We start from the raw sequence: 19080 nt of genomic DNA, 5'->3' as shown, positions 1-19080 counted from the left end.
GTGCCTCCATTGACACCACCCCTCCCATCTCAAAGCAAATAGGTCAATGTAGATTAGAAAATTGCTAACTTGGCGATAATAAAACACTGGACTTACCTACCAAAATGTTTGTATTTGACATTACTGTAACGTTGATTTGAGCCAAGTGGAAAATGGAGCCCCAGGACTTTTCTCATCAGAGATAAGGTCTTGACGGGAGGTCACTATGGGACAGAGACTAGGGATTCCTCTGAGAATATCATCAGTGTGTACATATCTACCTCAATTACCACGTAACCCTGCACATCGACTCGGTACTGGTACCCCGTGTATATAGCCAAGTTATCGTTCCTCATTGTGTATTTGTTCCTTATTTTTCTATTATTTCTCTTTTTTTTTCTCTGCATTGTTAGGAAGGGCCCGTAAGTAAGCATGTCACTGTTAGTCTACACCTGTTGTTTACGAAGCATGTGACAAATAACATTTGATTTGATTTGATCCCAACAACAGTCCCTGTTGAGACATTAACAAGGTGTTAATGTGGGATTGGAGGGTGAAGGCTACAAAGCTAAATGTTGAGTGTCTGTAGATCACGCCTTGTTACTGTATATCTGAGTAATGCATTCTTTGTCCTTTCTCGCATCATGGTTTTGGTTGGTCTCCACGGTGTGTGTGTGTATCTGTGTGTTGGTGTGTATGCAGACTGTTGTAGAGTGCATTCGGAAAGTATTCAGACCCCTTAACTTTTTCCACATTTTGTCCTTGAGATGTTTCTACAACTTGATTGGAGTCCACCTGTGGTAAATTCAATTGATTGGACATTATTTGGAAAGGCACACACCTGTCTATATAAGGTCCCACGGTTGACAGTGCATGTCAGAGCAAAAAGCAAACCATGAGGTCGAAGGAATTGTCTGTAGACCTCCGAGACAGGATTGTGTCTAGTCACAGATCTGTGGAAGGGTACCAAAACATTTCTGCAGCATTGAAGGTCCCCAAGAACACAGTGGCCTCCATCATTCTTAAATGGAAGAAGTTTAGAACCACCAAGACTCTTCCTAGAGCTGGCCGCCCAGCCAAACTGAGCAATCGAGGGAGAAGGGCCTTGGTCAGGGAGGTGAACAAGAACCCGATGGTCACTCTGACAGAGCTCCAGTTCCTCTGTGGAGATGGAAGAATCTTCCAGAAGGACAACCATCTCTGCAGCACTCCACCAATCAGACCTTTATGGTAGAGTGGCCAGACGGAAACCACTCTTCAGTAAAATGCACATAATAGCCCACTTGGAGTTTGCCAAAAGGCACCTACAGACTCTCAGACCATGAGAAACAAGGTTCTCTGGTTTGATGAAACCAAGATTGAACTCTTTGGCCTGAATGCCAAGCATCACGTCTGGAGGAAACCTGGCACCATCCCTACGGTGAAGCATGGTGGTGGCAGCATCATGCTGTGGGGATGTTTTTCAGCGGCAGGGACTGAGAGACTAGTCAGGGTCGAGGGAAAGATGAACGGAGCAAAGTACAGAGAGATCCTTGATGAAAACCTGCTCCAGAGCGCTCAGGACCTCAGACTGTTGCAAAGGTTCACCTTCCAACAGGACAACAACCCTAAGCACACAGCCAAGACAACGCAGGAGTGGCTTCAGGACAAGTCTTTGAATGTCCTTGAGTGGCCCAGCCAGAGACCGGACTTGAACCCGATCTAACATCTCTGGAGAGACCTGAAAATAGCTGTGCAGTGACGCTCCCCATCCAACCTGACAGAGCATGAGAGGATCTGCAGAGAAGAATGGGAGAAACTCCCCAAATACAGGTGTGCCAAGCTTGTAGCATCATAACCAAGAAGACTCTAGGCTGTAATCGCTGCCAAAGGTGCTTCAACAAAGTACTGAGTAAAGAGTCTGAATACTTATGTAAATTTGATATTTCTGTTTTTTTAAATGTCTAAAAACCAGTTTTTGCTTTGTCATTATGGGGTATTATGTGTAGATTAATGGGGTGGAAAAAACAATGTAATCAATTTTAGAATAAGGCTGTAACGTAACAAAATGTGGAAAAAGTTAAGTGGTCTGAATACTTTCCGAATGCACTGTATGTATCCAACCCTGTTTACATGACCACGAAATATCAGAGAATGATTCATTCAAATCGTTACTGCTACATTGCTACATATACAAACATTGACGGTGCTAGGCAAACAGCAAACATTGCTGGGAAAACATACACACAACATAAAAAAGTGAACAGTAAAAATGCAACACATCAAAACATCAATACACACAAGATGGATGGTCTTCCCTGGGCCTGCTGGGTAAAATAGCTGTGGTTGTGTTCTCTCGCGTTGCTGACCTGCAATTGGTGGGTTGGCTCATTGGGAGGCTTGATATAATAATATACACACTGTAACATAAATGTGTTGTTATACTTGTCCTTGTAACATGTTATGTTGTTATACTTGTCCTTGTCCTGGCTAGTTCATGGCAATGGAACCCTGGGTGATGAACTAGCTACCGCTGTAAATCACATTCTCACTAATCTAATGGTAGCTGCTATAGCCTACAGTATCATTGCTGCACCTGCACCGTGATCGTTCTACTAGAATTAACTCTGTTTACCTCTTTATCTCTCTTGGTTTGTCAGAAACTGTAGGACATTACATCTTTTGTTTCTAAGATTCAACCAAATCTAAAGAACAGCATGCTAACTGTAGCTGTTTTGCTGTGCCTGTTTTGCCTCTCTGTCACTGCCTTGGTTTGTTTCAGGCTGTAAGACATGAAAGCCTTGTTTTTTTTATTCAATCCAATCTGATTATGCTGACAAACTCATCAAAACTATCCGTTGTATCACAACCGATGTGTCAAATGTGTTGTACATTAGTTGTACAACTTGAGTGTGAATTAGGCCATTGTTTAGTTCATTTACATTGTTAGGACTGACTACCGCCAACCCAGAAACTACCACTATAAGTAAGTTAGTAAACAGCCTTGCATGAGCCTTGGCTCATAGGAGCTAGAGCCTATCTCCTGTTTCTGTAGCGTGAAGCAGCTTGATGTACAAGTACACCCCCTGGACAGGATGCTAGTGTATCCCAGGGCCTTACCCCCAATATACAGTGGGGGAAAAAAGTATTTAGTCAGCCACCAATTGTGCAAGTTATCCCACTTAAAAAGATGAGAGAGGCCTGTAATTTTCATCATAGGTACACGTCAACTATGACAGACAAAATGAGGGAAAAAAATCCAGAAAATCACATTGTAGGATTTTTAATGAATTTATTTGCAAGTTATGGTGGAAAATAAGTATTTGGTCAATAACAAAAGTTTCTCAATACTTTGTTATATACCCTTTGTTGGCAATGACACAGGTCAAACGTTTTCTGTAAGTCTTCACAAGGTTTTCACACACTGTTGCTGGTATTTTGGCCCATTCCTCCATGCAGATCTCCTCTAGAGCAGTGATGTTTTGGGGCTGTCGCTGGGCAACACGGACTTTCAACTCCCTCCAAAGATTTTCTATGGGGTTGAGATCTGGAGACTGGCTAGGCCACTCCAGGACCTTGAAATGCTTCTTGCGAAGCCACTCCTTCGTTGCCCGGGCGGTGTGTTTGGGATCATTGTCATGCTGAAAGACCCAGCCACGTTTCATCTTCAATGCCCTTGCTGATGGAAGGAGGTTTTCACTCAAAATCACACGATACATGGCCCCATTCATTCTTTCCTTTACACGGATCAGTCGTCCTGGTCCCTTTGCAGAAAAACAGCCCCAAAGCATGATGTTTCCACCCCCATGCTTCACAGTAGGTATGGTGTTCTTTGGATGCAACTCAGCATTCTTTGTCCTCCAAACACGACAAGTTCTATTTTGGTTTCATCTGACCATATGACATATGACATTCTCCCAATCCTCTTCTGGATCATCCAAATGCACTCTAGTAAACTTCAGACGGGCCTGGACATGTATTGGCTTAAGCAGGGGGACACGTCTGGCACTGCAGGATTTGTGTCCCTGGCGGCGTAGTGTGTTACTGATGGTAGGCTTTGTTACTTTGGTCCCAGCTCTCTGCAGGTCATTCACTAGGTCCCCCCGTGTGGTTCTGGGATTTTTGCTCACCGTTCTTGTGATCATTTTGACCCCACGGGGTGAGATTTTGCGTGGAGCCCCAGATCGAGGGAGATTATCAGTGGTCTTGTATGTCTTCCATTTCCTAATAATTGCTCCCACAGTTGATTTCTTCAAACCAAGCTGCTTACCTATTGCAGATTCAGTCTTCCCAGCCTGGTGCAGGTCTACAATTTTGTTTCTGGTGTCCTTTGACAGCTCTTTGGTCTTGGCCATAGTGGAGTTTGGAGTGTGACTGTTTGAGGTTGTGGACAGGTGTCTTTTATACTGATAACAAGTTCAAACAGGTGCCATTAATACAGGTAACGAGTGGAGGACAGAGGAGCCTCTTAAAGAAGAAGTTACAGGTCTGTGAGAGCCAGAAATCTTGCTTGTTTGTAGGTGACCAAATACTTATTTTCCACCATAATTTGCAAATAAATTCATAAAAAATCCTACAATGTGATTTTCTCAATGTTTTTTCCTCAATTTGTCTGTCATAGTTGACGTGTACCTATGATGAAAATTACAGGCCTCTCTCATCTTTTTAAGTGGGAGAACTTGCACAATTGGTGGCTGACTAAATACTTTTTTTCCCCACTGTATATCCTTATGCTGAGTGCCAAGCAGAGATGCACCGGGTCCCTTTTTTACTGTCTTTGGTATGACTCGGCCGAGGATCAAACTCCCAACCTTCCAATCTCGGGGAATGAAAACGTGGGCCTACACCCACCCACTTACGCGCTGTAATTCAATGTTGGCTGTGTATTTGATGGATGTTGGCAGCATTTCAACAACGTACCGTAATGCTGAGGCAGATGTCAGTTTCCATTAGGAAGAGACTGATATAAACAGCTCGCTTTTCTGGATGTAAACACGGTGTGTGGGTGTGCGTGCCTGAATGCATGTGTGTAAGTGTGTGTTTGTGTTAGATTAAAGGTAGACTCAGCTAAATTACTTTGCTACGAGCAGCACCGCAGATGAGCGAGATGCAAGACTTCGCTCTCACATGGTCACCACAGTATCTGCAAATGTGCACGGGTTTGCTTTACGCTGTAAGTGCGTGGTAGGTACGGGACCAAAACAGCAGAGAAGTTTAGCTTCGCACTTCAGCGCTCTTAGTTGTTGCGGAAATTAACCCACTATGCTGTTCACTTTGTGCATCTACGTCATATAGCTGAGCCTACCTTTAAACATCTAAAGGAGTAGATAAACTGAAATATAGCAGGTTGGTATTCTGTGTTACGCTGTGGTGTACTGTATTGTACTGTTCTATGTTGTGCTGCACTGTATTGTACTGTTCTATGTTGTGCTGTACTGTATTGTACTGTTCTATGTTGTGCTGCACTGTATTGTACTGTTCTATGTTGTGCTGTACTGTATTGTACTGTTCTATGTTGTGCTGTACTGTATTGTACTGTTCTATGTTGTGCTGTACTGTATTGTACTGTTCTATGTTGTGCTGTACTGTATTGTACTGTTCTATGTTGTGCTGTACTGTATTGTACTGTTCTATGTTGTGCTGTACTATATTGTACTGTTCTATGTTGTGCTGTACTGTATTGTACTGTTCTATGTTGTGCTGCACTGGATTGTACTGTTCTATGTTGTGCTGCACTGGATTGTACTGTTCTATGTTGTGCTGTACTGTATTGTACTGTTCTATGTTGTGCTGCACTGGATTGTACTGTTCTATGTTGTGCTGTACTGGATTGTACTGTTCTATACTGTGCTGTACTGTGTTATGTTGTTTGGTTCTGTGCGACATTGTTACTTTGTGCTGTGCGGAGTGCCAGTCAGAGCTTCTCTGGAGAGAGGGGTAGCAAGCTACAAATGACTTCCTTGAGCTAAATTCGGTGTCTTTCTATGAAAGTAAATTAACTTCTTTGGGATTTCTTTGCAGTATGGTCATTAGCAAATTGACTGATGGGAGAGACTTCCTGTTTATGATGTTCGAAATGTTTGGATCCTTTATTTTTGTAATTTTTTTATTGGTGGATTCAAATAAAGTATTTAAAATGTGTGTGTGTGTGGGTTGGTTCTTCTATCCTTGTGCGGACCTAAAATACCCAAAAGTCTGCACAAGAATAGTAAAACAAGGAACATTCTTCCTCGTGGGGACATTTCCCACGTCCCAATGAGGACGAAGGCTATTTTAAGCTTAGGGGTTAGGTTTAGGGTTACAATTAGGGTTAGGGTAAGGGGTTAGTGGTTAGGAGTTAGGTTAGGGTTATGGTAAGGGTTAGGTTTAGGGGTTAGGGAAAATAGGATTTTGAATGGAAATTAATTTTAGGTCCCCACAAGGATAGAAGAACAAAACGTGTGTGTGCGCGTGCGTGCCAGACCTGGGATCAAATACGAGTCCCCGTGTAGCTCAGTTGGTAGAGCATGGCGCTTGCAACGCCAGGGTTGTGGGTTCGTTTACCACGGGGGGCCAGTATGAAAAATGTATGCACTCACTAACTGTAAGTCGCTCTGGATAAGAGCATCTGCTAAATGACTAAAATGTATTTGAGTATTTGTTATTTAAATCTTTTTTCTTTGTATTTGAGTCTTTTCAAATACACAGCCCAAAACAAGTACTTTTATTTGAGTATTTAGTTTATTTGTAAAACCCAAATAGTTGACCAAATTGTATTTGAAAGTATTTTCGAATACTTGGGTTAAATCCATGGGAGTGTATTTGAGTCAGTTTATTTAAATACTTTCCAAGTGCATTTCCAAATACATTCCAATATTCAACTACTTGTTTTTTCAAATAAAGGTTATCTGAATACTTGTTAAAAAATGTATTGAAAAGTAATTGAAATACCTGAAATAGTATTTGAACCCAGGTCTGGTGTTTGCGTGTGCATGTGCACGTGCATTTGTAAATTAATGCATGTCTTGTGCATTTGCATGACATCTTGTGAGTTCCAAGTAGGAAAACATCATTAGGTAATATAACAAAGGTTATCTTTTGCAGTGACAGCAACAAATATTGTCCCATTCACTCTCGATCATTCAACAAAGATAGTAAAATTAATATTGAAGTTAATTTCAATTATTGTCAGTACATGGACAGCTGTACACTTAGGTATTATGTCGTGAAATTATGTCTGCGCTTTTTTATATGCTCATCCATTTAAGTTCAATTTCATAGAATCACAAATAGGATCCTTTCAGAAACCAGACGCAGTGATCAGAACAAATGTACATAGTGTCTGTATCAGTGGTGTCACGCCCTGGCTCTGGGACTCTTATGTTGAGCCAGGGTGTGTTGTTTCTTTGTGTTTTGTGTGCTAGGGTGATATTCTAGTGCTTGTGTTTCTATGTTGGCCGGGGTGGTTCTCAATCAGAGGCAACGTGAATCAGCTGTTGCTTGTTGTCTCTGATTGGGAACCATACTTAGGCAGCCGTTTGGGCATTGTCATGTGTGGGATCTTGTTCCGTATGGTTTGTGTTGTAACCAAGGACTTCACGTTTCGTATCGTTTGTTGTTTTGTTCGTGTGGTGACTCAAATAAATAAGTATGTTTACATTCCACGCTGCGCATTGGTCCTCTCTTCCCGACGATCGTGACAGAAGATCCCACCATAACTGGACCAAGCATCGTGTCCAGGAGCCAACGCCAGAGGTGACTCTGAAGGATATCAACCTCGACTGGGTCAAGCCGCGGGAGGAGGAGAGAGGCTGGACTTTGGAGCAGTGGAGCAAGAGTCTGGCGAGAGCCATGGAGGCCTGGCCCACGGGGAGGAGAGACGCCCAGAAATTTTTTAGGGGGGGGCTCACGCCGTGGACGACGGGGCAGCAGGAGGCCGCCAGGTTACGGGAGTCACTGGTCACCAGGGGGAAGGAGGATGTAGAGGCACGGCGAGATGTACTGGGGTGTGTTGCCAGTCCGGTCCGGCCCGTTCCTGATCCCCGCGTAGGGCCAGTGGTGTGTGTCCCCAGTACGGTCCGGCTTGTTCCTGTCCCTCGCACCAAGCCTGTGGTGCGCGTCGCCAGCCCGGTCCGGCCTGTTCCTGCCCCTCGCACCAAACCAGTGGTGCGCTTCGTCAGCCCGGTTCGGCCCGTCCCTGCTCCCCGCACCAAGCCAATGGTGCGCGTCGTCAGCCCGGTCCGGCCTGTTCCTGCTCCCCGCACTAAGCCAGTGGTGCGCTTCGTCAGCCCGGTTCGGCCCGTCCCTGCTCCCCGCACCAAGCCAATGGTGCGCGTCGTCAGCCCGGTCCGGCCTGTTCCTGCTCCCCGCACCAAACCAGTGGTGCGCTTCGTCAGCCCGGTTCGGCCCGTCCCTGCTCCCCGCACCAAGCCAATGGTGCGCGTCGTCAGCCCGGTCCGGCCCGTCCCTGCTCTCCGCACCAAGCCTGTGGTGCGCGTCGTCAGTCCGGCACAGCCCGTGCCCGTTCCACCGGTGCCTGGTCCGGCACCGGTCAGCTGCTCCACTCCGGAGCTAGAGCAATCCGCTCCACCAGTGTTCAGTCCAGCTCCGGCCAGCAGGGCCAGACCGGACCAGGGGCGCTTTGGGGGGTTAGAGAGGGAGTGGGGGTCATTCCCGGAGCCGGAACCGCCTCCGAGGAGGAATGCCCACCCGGCCCTCCCCTGTTCGGTTTATGTTTGGCGCGGTCGCAGTCCGCTCCTTTGGGGGGGGCGGGTACTGTCACGCCCTGGCTCTGGGACTCTGTTATGTTGAGCCAGGGTGTGTTGTTTCTTTGTGTTTTGTGTGCTAGGGTGATATTCTAGTGCTTGTGTGTCTATGTTGGCCGGGGTGGTTCTCAATCAGAGGCAACGTGAATCAGCTGTTGCTTGTTGTCTCTGATTGGGAACCATACTTAGGCAGCCGTTTGGGCATTGTCATGTGTGGGATCTTGTTCCGTATGGTTTGTGTTGTAACCAAGGACTTCACGTTTCGTATCGTTTGTTGTTTTGTTCGTGTGGTGACTCAAATAAATAAGTATGTTCACATTCCACGCTGCGCATTGGTCCTCTCTTCCCGACGATCGTGACAAGTGGCGGTCGGTGCCGTTTAAGATGAGGGAGGACGAATAAAAAAAAAATACTGAACAAAAAATATAAACGCAACATCTGAAGTGTTGGTCCCATGTTTCATGAGCTGAAATAAAATATCCCAGAAACTTTTGTGCACAAATTTGTTTTCATCCCTTTTAGTGAGCATTTCTCCTTTGCAAAGATAATCCATCCACCTGACAGGTGTGGCATATCAAGAAGCTGATTAAACAGCATGATCATTACACAGGTGCACCTTGTGCTGGGTACAATAAAAGCCCACTCTAAAATGTGCAGTTTTGTCACAACACAATGCCACAGATGTCTCAAGTTTTGAGGGAGCGTGCAATTGGCATGCTGACTGCAGGAGTGTCCACCAATTGAATGTTCATTTCTCTATCATAAGCTGCCTCCAACAACGTTTTTGAGAATTTGGCAGTACGCCCAACCGGCCTCACAACCGCAGACCATGTGTAACCACACCAGCCCAGGACCTCCACATCCAGCTTCTTCACCTGCGGGATCGTCTGAGACCAGCCACCTAGACAGCTGATGAAACTGAGGAGTAATTCTGTCTGTAATAAAGCCCTTTTGTGGGTAAAAACTCATTCAGATTAGCTGGGCCTGGCTCCCCAGTGGGTGGGCCTATGCCCTCCCAGGCCCACCCATGGCTGCGCCCCTGCCCAGTCATGTGAAATCCATAGATTAGGGACTAATTAATTTTTTTCAATTGACTGATTTCCTTAAAATCGTTGAAATTGTTGCATGTTGCATTTATATTTTTGTTCAGTATATAAGCATGGCCTTATTTTTACTACAGCATATTGGATGACTGTCATTCATATTCCATTCACCCAGTTTAACATTGATAGGTTTAGGCTACTACATGATACTCAAATTTTCCCTATACCCATCATGAGGTTGCTACAACCTAGCCTATGAATTCAATGTAGGTGCACACAGGTCGAGAGAAAGATTTGAGGTGACAGACAGTGACACATGGACAGACAGTGAGACATTCAATACTGTGCCACTAGAGATCCTGGCTCTGTCGCAGCCGTCCGCGACCGGGAGACCCATGGGGCGACGCACAATTGGCCCAGTGTCATCCAGGGTAGGGGAGGGCTTGGCCGGCAGGGATGTTCTTGTCCCATCGCGCACTGGCGGGCCGGGTGCAGTGCACACTGACTCGGTCGCCAGGTGTACGGTGTTTCCTCCGACACATTGGTGCACCTGGCTTCTGGGTTAAGCGGGCACTGTGTCAAGAAGCGGCTCGGTTGGGTTGTGTTTCGGAGGACGCACGACTCTCGACCTTCGCCTCTCCCGTGTCCGTACGGGAGTTGCAGCGATGGGACAAGACTGTAACTACCAATTGGATACCATGAAATTGGGGAGAAAAAACATGATTAGTTAAATAAAGTCCACCTGTGTGCAATCGAAGTGTCACATGATCTCAGTATATATACACCTGTTCTGAAAGGCCCCACCACTAAGGAAGGGGCACCACCAAGCAAGCGGCACCATGAAGACCAAGGAGCTCTCCAAACAGGTCAGGGACAAAGTTGTGAAGAAGTACAGATCAGGGTTGGGTTATAAAAAAATATCAGAAACTTTGAAAATCCCACAGAGCACCATTAAATCCATGATAAAAAAATTGAAAGAATATGGCACCACAACAAACCTGCTAAGAGAGGGCCGCCCACCAAAACTCACAGACCAGGCAAGCATTAATCAGAGAGGCAACAAAGAGACCAAAGATAACCCTGAAGGAGCTGCAAAGCTCCACAGCGGAGGTTGGACTATCTGTCCATAGGAACACTTTAAGCCGTACACTCCACAGAGCCTGGCTTTACAGAAGAGTGGCCAGAAAAAAGCCATTGCTTAAAGAAAAAAATAAGCAAACACGTTTGGTGTTCGCCAAAAGGAATGTGAGAGACTTCCCAAACATATGGAAGAAGGTACTCTGGTCAGATGACTAAAATTTAGCTTTTTGGCCATCAAGGAAAACGCTATGTCTGGCGCAAACCCAACACCTCTCATCAACCCGAGAACACCATTCCCACAGTGAAGCATGGTGGTGGCAGCATCATGCTGTGGGGATGTTTTTCATCGGCAGGGACTGGGAAACTGGTCAGAATTGAAGGAATGATGGATGGTGCTAAATACAGGGAAATTCTTGAGGGAAACCTGTTTCAGTCTTCCAGAGATTTGAGACTGTGACGGAGGTTCACCTTCCAGCAGGACAATGACCCTAAGCATACTACTAAAGCAACACTCGAGTGGTTTAAGGGGAAATATGTAAATGTCTTGGAATGGCCTAGTCCAGGGTTCTTCAATTCCGGTCCTGTAGGGCCGAAACACTTCTGTTTTGTATTTCTACCTGGTAGTTAATTGCACTCACCTGGTGTCCCAGGTCTGAATTAGCCCCTGATTAGAAGGAGAGGATGAAAAACAGAGGTGTTTCGGCCCTCCAGGACCGGAATTGAAGAACCCTGGCCTAGTCAAAGCCCAGACCTCAATACAATTGAGAATCTTTAGTATGACTTAAAGATTGCTGTACACAAGCAGAACCCATCCAACTTGAAGGAGCTGGAGCAGTTTTGCCTTGAAGAATGGGCAAAAATCCCAGTGGTATGCATGTTGTGTAAATGAAATGATACAAACCCCCCAAAAATACATTTTAATTCCAGGTTGTAAGGCAACAAAATAGGAAAAATGCCAAGGGGGGTGAATACTTTCGCAAGCCACTGCACGTCCAGGGCGTAGTCATTAGTCCAACAGTTGCAAACTAGAGTTTCTATTGGACAAATTCAGGGGTGTTTTCCCCGTCTCATTCCATTTGCTTCTGTTTAAGAAATGTTTTTCTACAGAATTGGCGGAATGAATACACTCCTGATATTATGATCACACACAAACTGTTCACTTTCATAGCCACATACAGTGGGGAAAAAAAGTATTTAGTCAGCCACCAATTGTGCAAGTTCTCCCACTTAAAAAGTTGAGAGAGGCCTGTAATTTTCATCATAGGTACACGTCAACTATGACAGACAAAATGAGAAGAAAAAAAATCCAGAAAATCACATTGTAGGATTTTTAATGAATTTATTTGCAAATTATGGTGGAAAATAAGTATTTGGTCAATAACAAAAGTTTCTCAATACTTTGTTATATACCCTTTGTTGGCAATGACACAGGTCAAACGTTTTCTGTAAGTCTTCACAAGGTTTTCACACACTGTTGCTGGTATTTTGGCCCATTCCTCCATGCAGATCTCCTCTAGAGCAGTGATGTTTTGGGGCTGTCGCTGGGCAACACAGACTTTCAACTCCCTCCAAAGATTTTCTATGGGGTTGAGATCTGGAGACTGGCTAGGCCACTCCAAGACCTTGAAATGCTTCTTACGAAGCCACTCCTTCGTTGCCCGGGCGGTGTGTTTGGGATCATTGTCATGCTGAAAGACCCAGCCACGTTTCATCTTCAATGCCCTTGCTGATGGAAGGAGGTTTTCACTCAAAATCTCACGATACATGGCCCCATTCATTCTTTCCTTTACACAGATCAGTCGTCCTGGTCCCTTTGCAGAAAAACAGCCCCAAAGCATGATGTTTCCACCCCCATGCTTCACAGTAGGTATGGTGTTCTTTGGATGCAACTCAGCATTCTTTGTCCTCCAAACACGACGAGTTGAGTTTTTACCAAAAAGTTATATTTTGGTTTCATCTGACCATATGACATTCTCCCAATCCTCTTCTGGATCATCCAAATGAACTCTAGCAAACTTCAGACGGGCCTGGACATGTACTGGCTTAAGAAGGGGGACACGTCTTGCACTGCAGGATTTGAGTCCCTGGCGGCGTAGTGTGTTACTGATGGTAGGCTTTGTTACTTTGGTCCCAGCTCTCTGCAGGTCATTCACTAGGTCCCCCCGTGTGGTTCTGGGATTTTTGCTCACAGTTCTTGTGATCATTTTGACCCCACGGGGTGAGATCTTGCGTGGAGCCCCAGATCGAGGGAGATTATCAGTGGTCTTGTATGTCTTCCATTTCCTAATAATTGCTCCCACAGTTGATTTCTTCAAACCAAGCTGCTTACCTATTGCAGATTCAGTCTTCCCAGCCTGGTGCAGGTCTACAATTTTGTTTCTGGTGTCCTTTGACATCTCTTTGGTCTTGGCCATAGTGGAGTTTAGAGTGTGACTGTTTAAGGTTGCGGACAGGTGTCTTTTATACTGATAACAAGTTCAAACAGGTGCCATTAATACAGGTAATGAGTGGAGGACAGAGGAGCCTCTTAAAGAAGATGTTACAGGTCTGTGAGAGCCAGAAATCTTGCTTGTTTGTAGGTGACCAAATACTTATTTTCCACCATAATTTGCAAATAAATTCATAAAAAATCGTACAATGTGATTTTCTGGATTTTTTTTCTCAATTTGTCTGTCATAATTGACGTGTACCTATCATGAAAATTACAGGCCTCTCTCATCTTTTTAAGTGGGAGAACTTGCACAATTGGTGGCTGACTAAATACTTTTTCCCCCCACTGTAGTTGACGTGTACCTATGATGAAAATTACAGGCCTCTCTCATCTTTTTAAGTGGGAGAACTTGCACAATTGGTGGCTGACTAAATACTTTTTTTCCCCACTGTACAAACAGCTTGTTGTATTCCTTCTCATGCCTACGCGCTCTCCTCCTCTCACCTTTTTCCTTCGCTTGTGGACTTCAATGCACAACACATCAGCTGTCTGTGACCAGGCGAAAAAACCTTTCCAAGCCAAACCTTCATATCATAACTGCAGCTAGCTCACCATATTAGCTAGAGTAACGTCATAGTCAATATTGCTAGCTAATAGAACTAAACCTGCTACAATCTTGCAGTACGGTGTAGTAAGCAGTTTAGCAGTTACACCGGCGGGCCCTGGTGGCAATAAATTAGTAAAACTAAAAGCTTACCTTGACTTGGAAGAGTTCCAGTGTTGGATAGTCATAGCCAGCTAGCTAACATAGAATCCCTCTGTTTGAGATGGGTGTTTGTGTAAGCTTAGATAGCTAGCTAAGTGAAAGTGAAAAATAGTGACGAAATATAGCTCTCTCTCTTGCTCCTCCTTCATTTTTGAATAAATTCATTTGTTGAAAACTGTGAAACTATTGTCTTTCTCTTTGAGTCAACTACTCACCACATTTTATGCACTGCCGTGCTATCTAGCTATAGCTTATTCTTTCAGTACTAGATTAATTATTTGATCATTTGATTGGGTGGACAACATGTCAGTTATTGCTGCAAAAGCTCTGATAGGTTGGCGGATGTCATCCGGAAGTTGTCATAATTACTATGTAAGTCTATGGAAGGGGGTGAGAACCATCAGCCTCCTAGGTTTTGTATTGAAGTCAATGTACCCAGAGGAGGACGGAAGCTAGCTGTCCTCCGGCTACACCATGTAGACCATTGCAAAACAGTGTGTTTTAATCATTTATTTGGTGACATGTGAACATATTTTGTATAGTTCTATCTAAAAAGGATAACTTTTTAAATGTTTCACTATTTTTATGAACTTCACTGAGGATGGTCCTCCCCTTCCTCCTCTGAGGAGCCTCCACTGGTCTATGTATGCTTTGTCATTGTTCATTCACTCTCATCAACAAGTTTTGTGTTTTGGCCAGGAAGGTTATTGGGTTCAAACAGGCTTTTGTTGGTGTGATTGACAGGTCTGAACCAGGGTTTCCTGTGTGCCATGATACTTTGTTATTCTGCTGAGTCAAAGTCTAGGCATTAGCTTAGGGCGCAAACGCAAGTCTTCACATCTCAGGCAAAGTCACACTGGGATAAACTAATCATTGTTAGGTTTCAGTTTTAAAGAGGGCATCTTAGCTGCTTTTTCTCTCTCTTTCTGCAGGTAAACTATTTCAGAAATCTTTAAATGATCTTTAAAATAATCATTCAGAAGTAAATCTCAGATGGAAAATCTGTTAGATCTAAGAAGTAATATCTTAATCGGTGCTCTCTCTCTCTCTTTGCAGGTAAGGGGGACGTGTTTGGGGATGTGTTCTGGAAGGAGGTGACCCTGACCCAGGCTTGTGCCAATGTGCGGGCCCTGACCTACTGTGATCTCCATGTCATCAAACGGGACGCCCTGCAGAAGGTTCTGGAGTTCTACACGGCCTTCTCTAACCACTTCTCACGGAACCTGCTGCTCACTTACAACCTGCGGAAGAGGGTCAGTGTAACTTATTGGAGCACCCACTTTTCTTCTAACCTCGTAGAACCAGCCTGATCGCTGTGTTCACCAGTCTGTTTCATCTAAGTGATAAGGCTGGTTCACAAGACCACTCTTCTTCCTCCCTCCCTACCTATCAAACTATTTTTATTTTCTCATTTCTGTTCTTGTTCTTTTATCTTCCTTGTCTCCTCTGCCTGTCTTTCATGTCTCAATCTTTCTCTTACTCTCTTATCCCTTTTTTTCTGTTCTCCCTTCTCATCTTAGGCCAGGATTTAATCAGATCAGTGCGTTGTTACCATCATCGGTGTTACTAATTCTTCTGGTGGCACAATGTTATCATAATGGTAAAAATAATTTAAAATCATGAAACTGCCATATTGGTTGATTTAGAATGGAATGACGTACCCAAATACATTTAAATAAAAACATATTTTAGAAATGTTCGTTTTTTCCAAAATGCTATGACCAAATGCCACCGCAATTCAAAAATGACCCAGCTACAACCAAACATGTAGCATGTTTAATTTCATGAAGGATAAGTTTGTAAGCTACAATCACAATGCAAACACGTAATACTGAATTGCCTGTACATATAACGTATAATACATGCAGTATAATGTACTGAAATAACAGGATAAGGGATTTATTTTATAAAGGCTTTGAGTGAGTCAATGTAAACGTACCCATAGGGAAGGCTGTACACAGACTATCAAGTATTAATAACAATAGTTATGATAAATTTAAGCAATAATACAGGAGAGGCCATGTGATTACATTTTTATCATGGCTGTGACGTGGTCATAGCCACGAGGTGAAGCCAAGTGGCGTAGACCACCACAGCCATAATACAAATGTCATAACACATGGACTCGAGTGTATTATTGCTTTTATACAATGGGTTACCAGCATTAAAAAGCACGATTCTTTCCCAAACCATTATTGTTTTTACAAAACGTGATGCTACATTCGGTAACTCTGGTTGTCAAATGCAATTTTAGGCGTTCTTTGGTCGTTAGTTCTATTCATATTGACTGTCATGTAAAGCAAAACTACCCAAGCGCTGGTTGATAGTTCCAGAACTTTGCAAGTTTCTATGGAGAAAATGGTAGCTATGGAGGCTCTTCCACCCTTGCTAGCGAACCAACTACACAGCTAACACAATCACTTCAGACTGAAGTGCTGGAAAGACAGCAAACTAGCTGCATTTCGTTTCGTTTAACCTGTTTTTCTATTGACATTTCTTTGTATATATCCATAAAAATTATGCTGATTCATGATTTCAGCTGGCTGAGAAAAGCTGCCTGTCTTCTCGCCCCGACTCCCGACACGTTCATTGCTATGGGACGCATGAAGATCGAATTTCAATATTGCAACAATGTTGCAAATGTCGGAGATAATGTCTACATGCTTTTTACAGTGGAGATCAAGTTTATAAATTGAATGGCTGGGCAGTGGATCTGTAAAAGCAGTATTAGTAGTGTGTTGCTAGGTAACGATGTAAACAATGGCACTTTTTATGAATGTACTGGCCATGTGTATGTTGTCTAGTATATCATGGGCAGGATATGCTCTAACAATGGGAATTCCAAACCATTGTATAAATAGCGATTTTCCCAAATGCTCAAAGCCCTTAACATTGTGTATTATCTACTACCACACCACATCAGTTGGGTCAACAACACATACATCAGCTGGCCAGCACTGCACTATCAGTGTAAATCAATGCTGAGATGACTGTGTGTGTGTGTAACAAGCCTTGATTCTGCAGTAAATGACCCCAACTTGTGAGTCAATACAGATAAGAGAACTGTACACAGACCAGGGGATGATACAGCTATCTACTGTGCATGTGGGACCATTCGTCATCTCCGAGGGCTAGGAGATAATTCATCTGTTCTCACGCTCCATAACTATAACTCTCTGTAATATAACATGGAACCAGAGAAGACACCCATGGGGGCTCTATGATCCATGTGACATGGCCCCCTGAGAATTCCCACCAAAATGAATGTGTCAAAAGTCATGCCGTTAAAGGTCAATTAGGTCCCTAGAGTGGCAATGTAATAGGGATTGGTATTGACTTGACAAGGTCCATGATGTTATCTGACATATCTCACCATCGTCCGTCTCTAGTTTGATTGAGACATGATGATCGGTACCATGTCTTTTAAAGATACAATGCTGCCGTTTTTTTTATCTCAATATCAAATATTTTCTGGGTAACATTTAAGTACCTTACTGTGATTGTTTTCAATTAAAATTGTCAAAAATAAAAATAAAATACTTCTATAACAAAAATAACTAAATTTTGCTAGGACTGTCTGGGAGTGGTCTGAGTGGGGAGGGGAAAACTAGCTGTTATTGGCAGAGAGGTTTGGAACTCTTTCTTATTGATTTCACCAGGCAGGCCAAAACTCCATCTCACTAAAACAGGCAGAAATTTCAGGCGGCCTTTTCAAACAGCTCTTACGCTAAAAGGGCATTGTCATCATTTTCACAATTTCAGTGTTATTCCAACCTCATATTGTGGAAATATGTATAAAATACAGGAAAATCACATTTTGACTGCACTAGGCCTTTAAGGGTAGGTTTACATGCCTTTAAGGAGTGTGTGTGTGTGTGCGCACGCATGCACGCCACCAAGCGCGATAGGAAAGAGTGAGTGGTTACAGACCAATGTAGCAGAGGTTAGAAAAGGTTACTTGGCATGCTTCACCTGGTTCTCTCTCAGGAGCCAATCAGGGAGCAGATTGAGTGGAATGTCCTGTTGATTGGACACGTCATGCACCACTGACTGTGATGCATGCCCCATCCAGCGCCAGGTGAGCTAAATCGAGTGCTTCCTTTGACTTTGAACATACCTACTTACAAACACCAGTACCCAATGTAAATTCCTAAACACCACTTAGGGCTGGATTCAATCTGTATCGCAGAAGTATAAATACAGCAAAAACAACACAACACAAAAGATAATTATTGTAAAATACATTGTGTCCGTAAAATGTACAGTGAGGGAAAAAAGTATTTGATCCCCTGCTGATTTTGTACGTTTGCCCACTGAAAAAGAAATGATCAGTCTATAATTTTAATGGTAGGTTTATTTGAACAGTGAGAGACAGAATAACAACAATAAAATCCAGAAAAACGCATGTCAAAAATGTTATAAATTGATTTGCATTTTAATGAGGGAAATAAGTATTTGACCCCCTCTCAATCAGAAAGATTTCTGGCTCCCAGGTGTCTTTTATACAGGTAACGAGCTGAGATTAGGAGCACACTCTTAAAGGGAGTGCTCCTAATCTCAGTTTGTTACCTGTATAAAAGACACCTGTCCACAGAAGCAATCAATCAATCAGATTCCAAACTCTACACCATGGCCAAGACCAAAGAGCTCTCCAAGGATGTCAGGGACAAGATTGTAGACCTACACAAGGCTGGAATGGGCTACAAGACCATCGCCAAGCAGCTTGGTGAGAAGGTGACAACAGTTGGTGCAATTATTCGCAAGTGGAAGAAACACAAAAGAACTGTCAATCTCCCTCTGCCTGGGGCTCCATGCAAGATCTCACCTCGTGGAGTTGCAATGATCATGATAACGGTGAGGAATCAGCCCAGAACTACACAGGAGGATCTTGTCAATGATCTCAAGGCAGCTGGGACAATAGTCACCAAGAAAACAATTGGTAACACACTACGCCGTGAAGGACTGAAATCCTGCAGCGCCCGCAAGGTCCCCCTGCTCAAGAAAGCACATATAGTGGGGAGAACAAGTATTTGATACACTGCCAATTTTGCAGGTTTT

General features: G+C 43.8%; 1 protein-coding gene across 2 annotated transcripts in view; it reads left to right on the top strand.

The window, feature by feature from the left end:
• The window catches only part of LOC311145301 (voltage-gated delayed rectifier potassium channel KCNH1-like), a gene marked incomplete at both ends in the record, with an annotated part of 122059 nt that overhangs the window by 55936 nt on the left and 47043 nt on the right, over nt 1-19080 (top strand). For both annotated transcript variants that reach the window (XM_084181536.1, XM_084181535.1), the window contains one exon: nt 15079-15275. In XM_084181536.1, the coding sequence (XP_084037662.1) occupies nt 15079-15275 (197 nt within the window). The remainder of the gene's footprint in view (nt 1-15078; nt 15276-19080) is intronic.

Source organism: Coregonus lavaretus, assembly GCF_964263955.1.
Source record: "Coregonus lavaretus genome assembly, chromosome: 1".
NCBI classification, from domain to species: Eukaryota; Metazoa; Chordata; class Actinopteri; order Salmoniformes; family Salmonidae; genus Coregonus; species Coregonus lavaretus.
The sequence above is the reverse complement of the archived record's forward strand: the minus strand, read 5'-3'. Positions and strand labels throughout refer to the sequence as shown.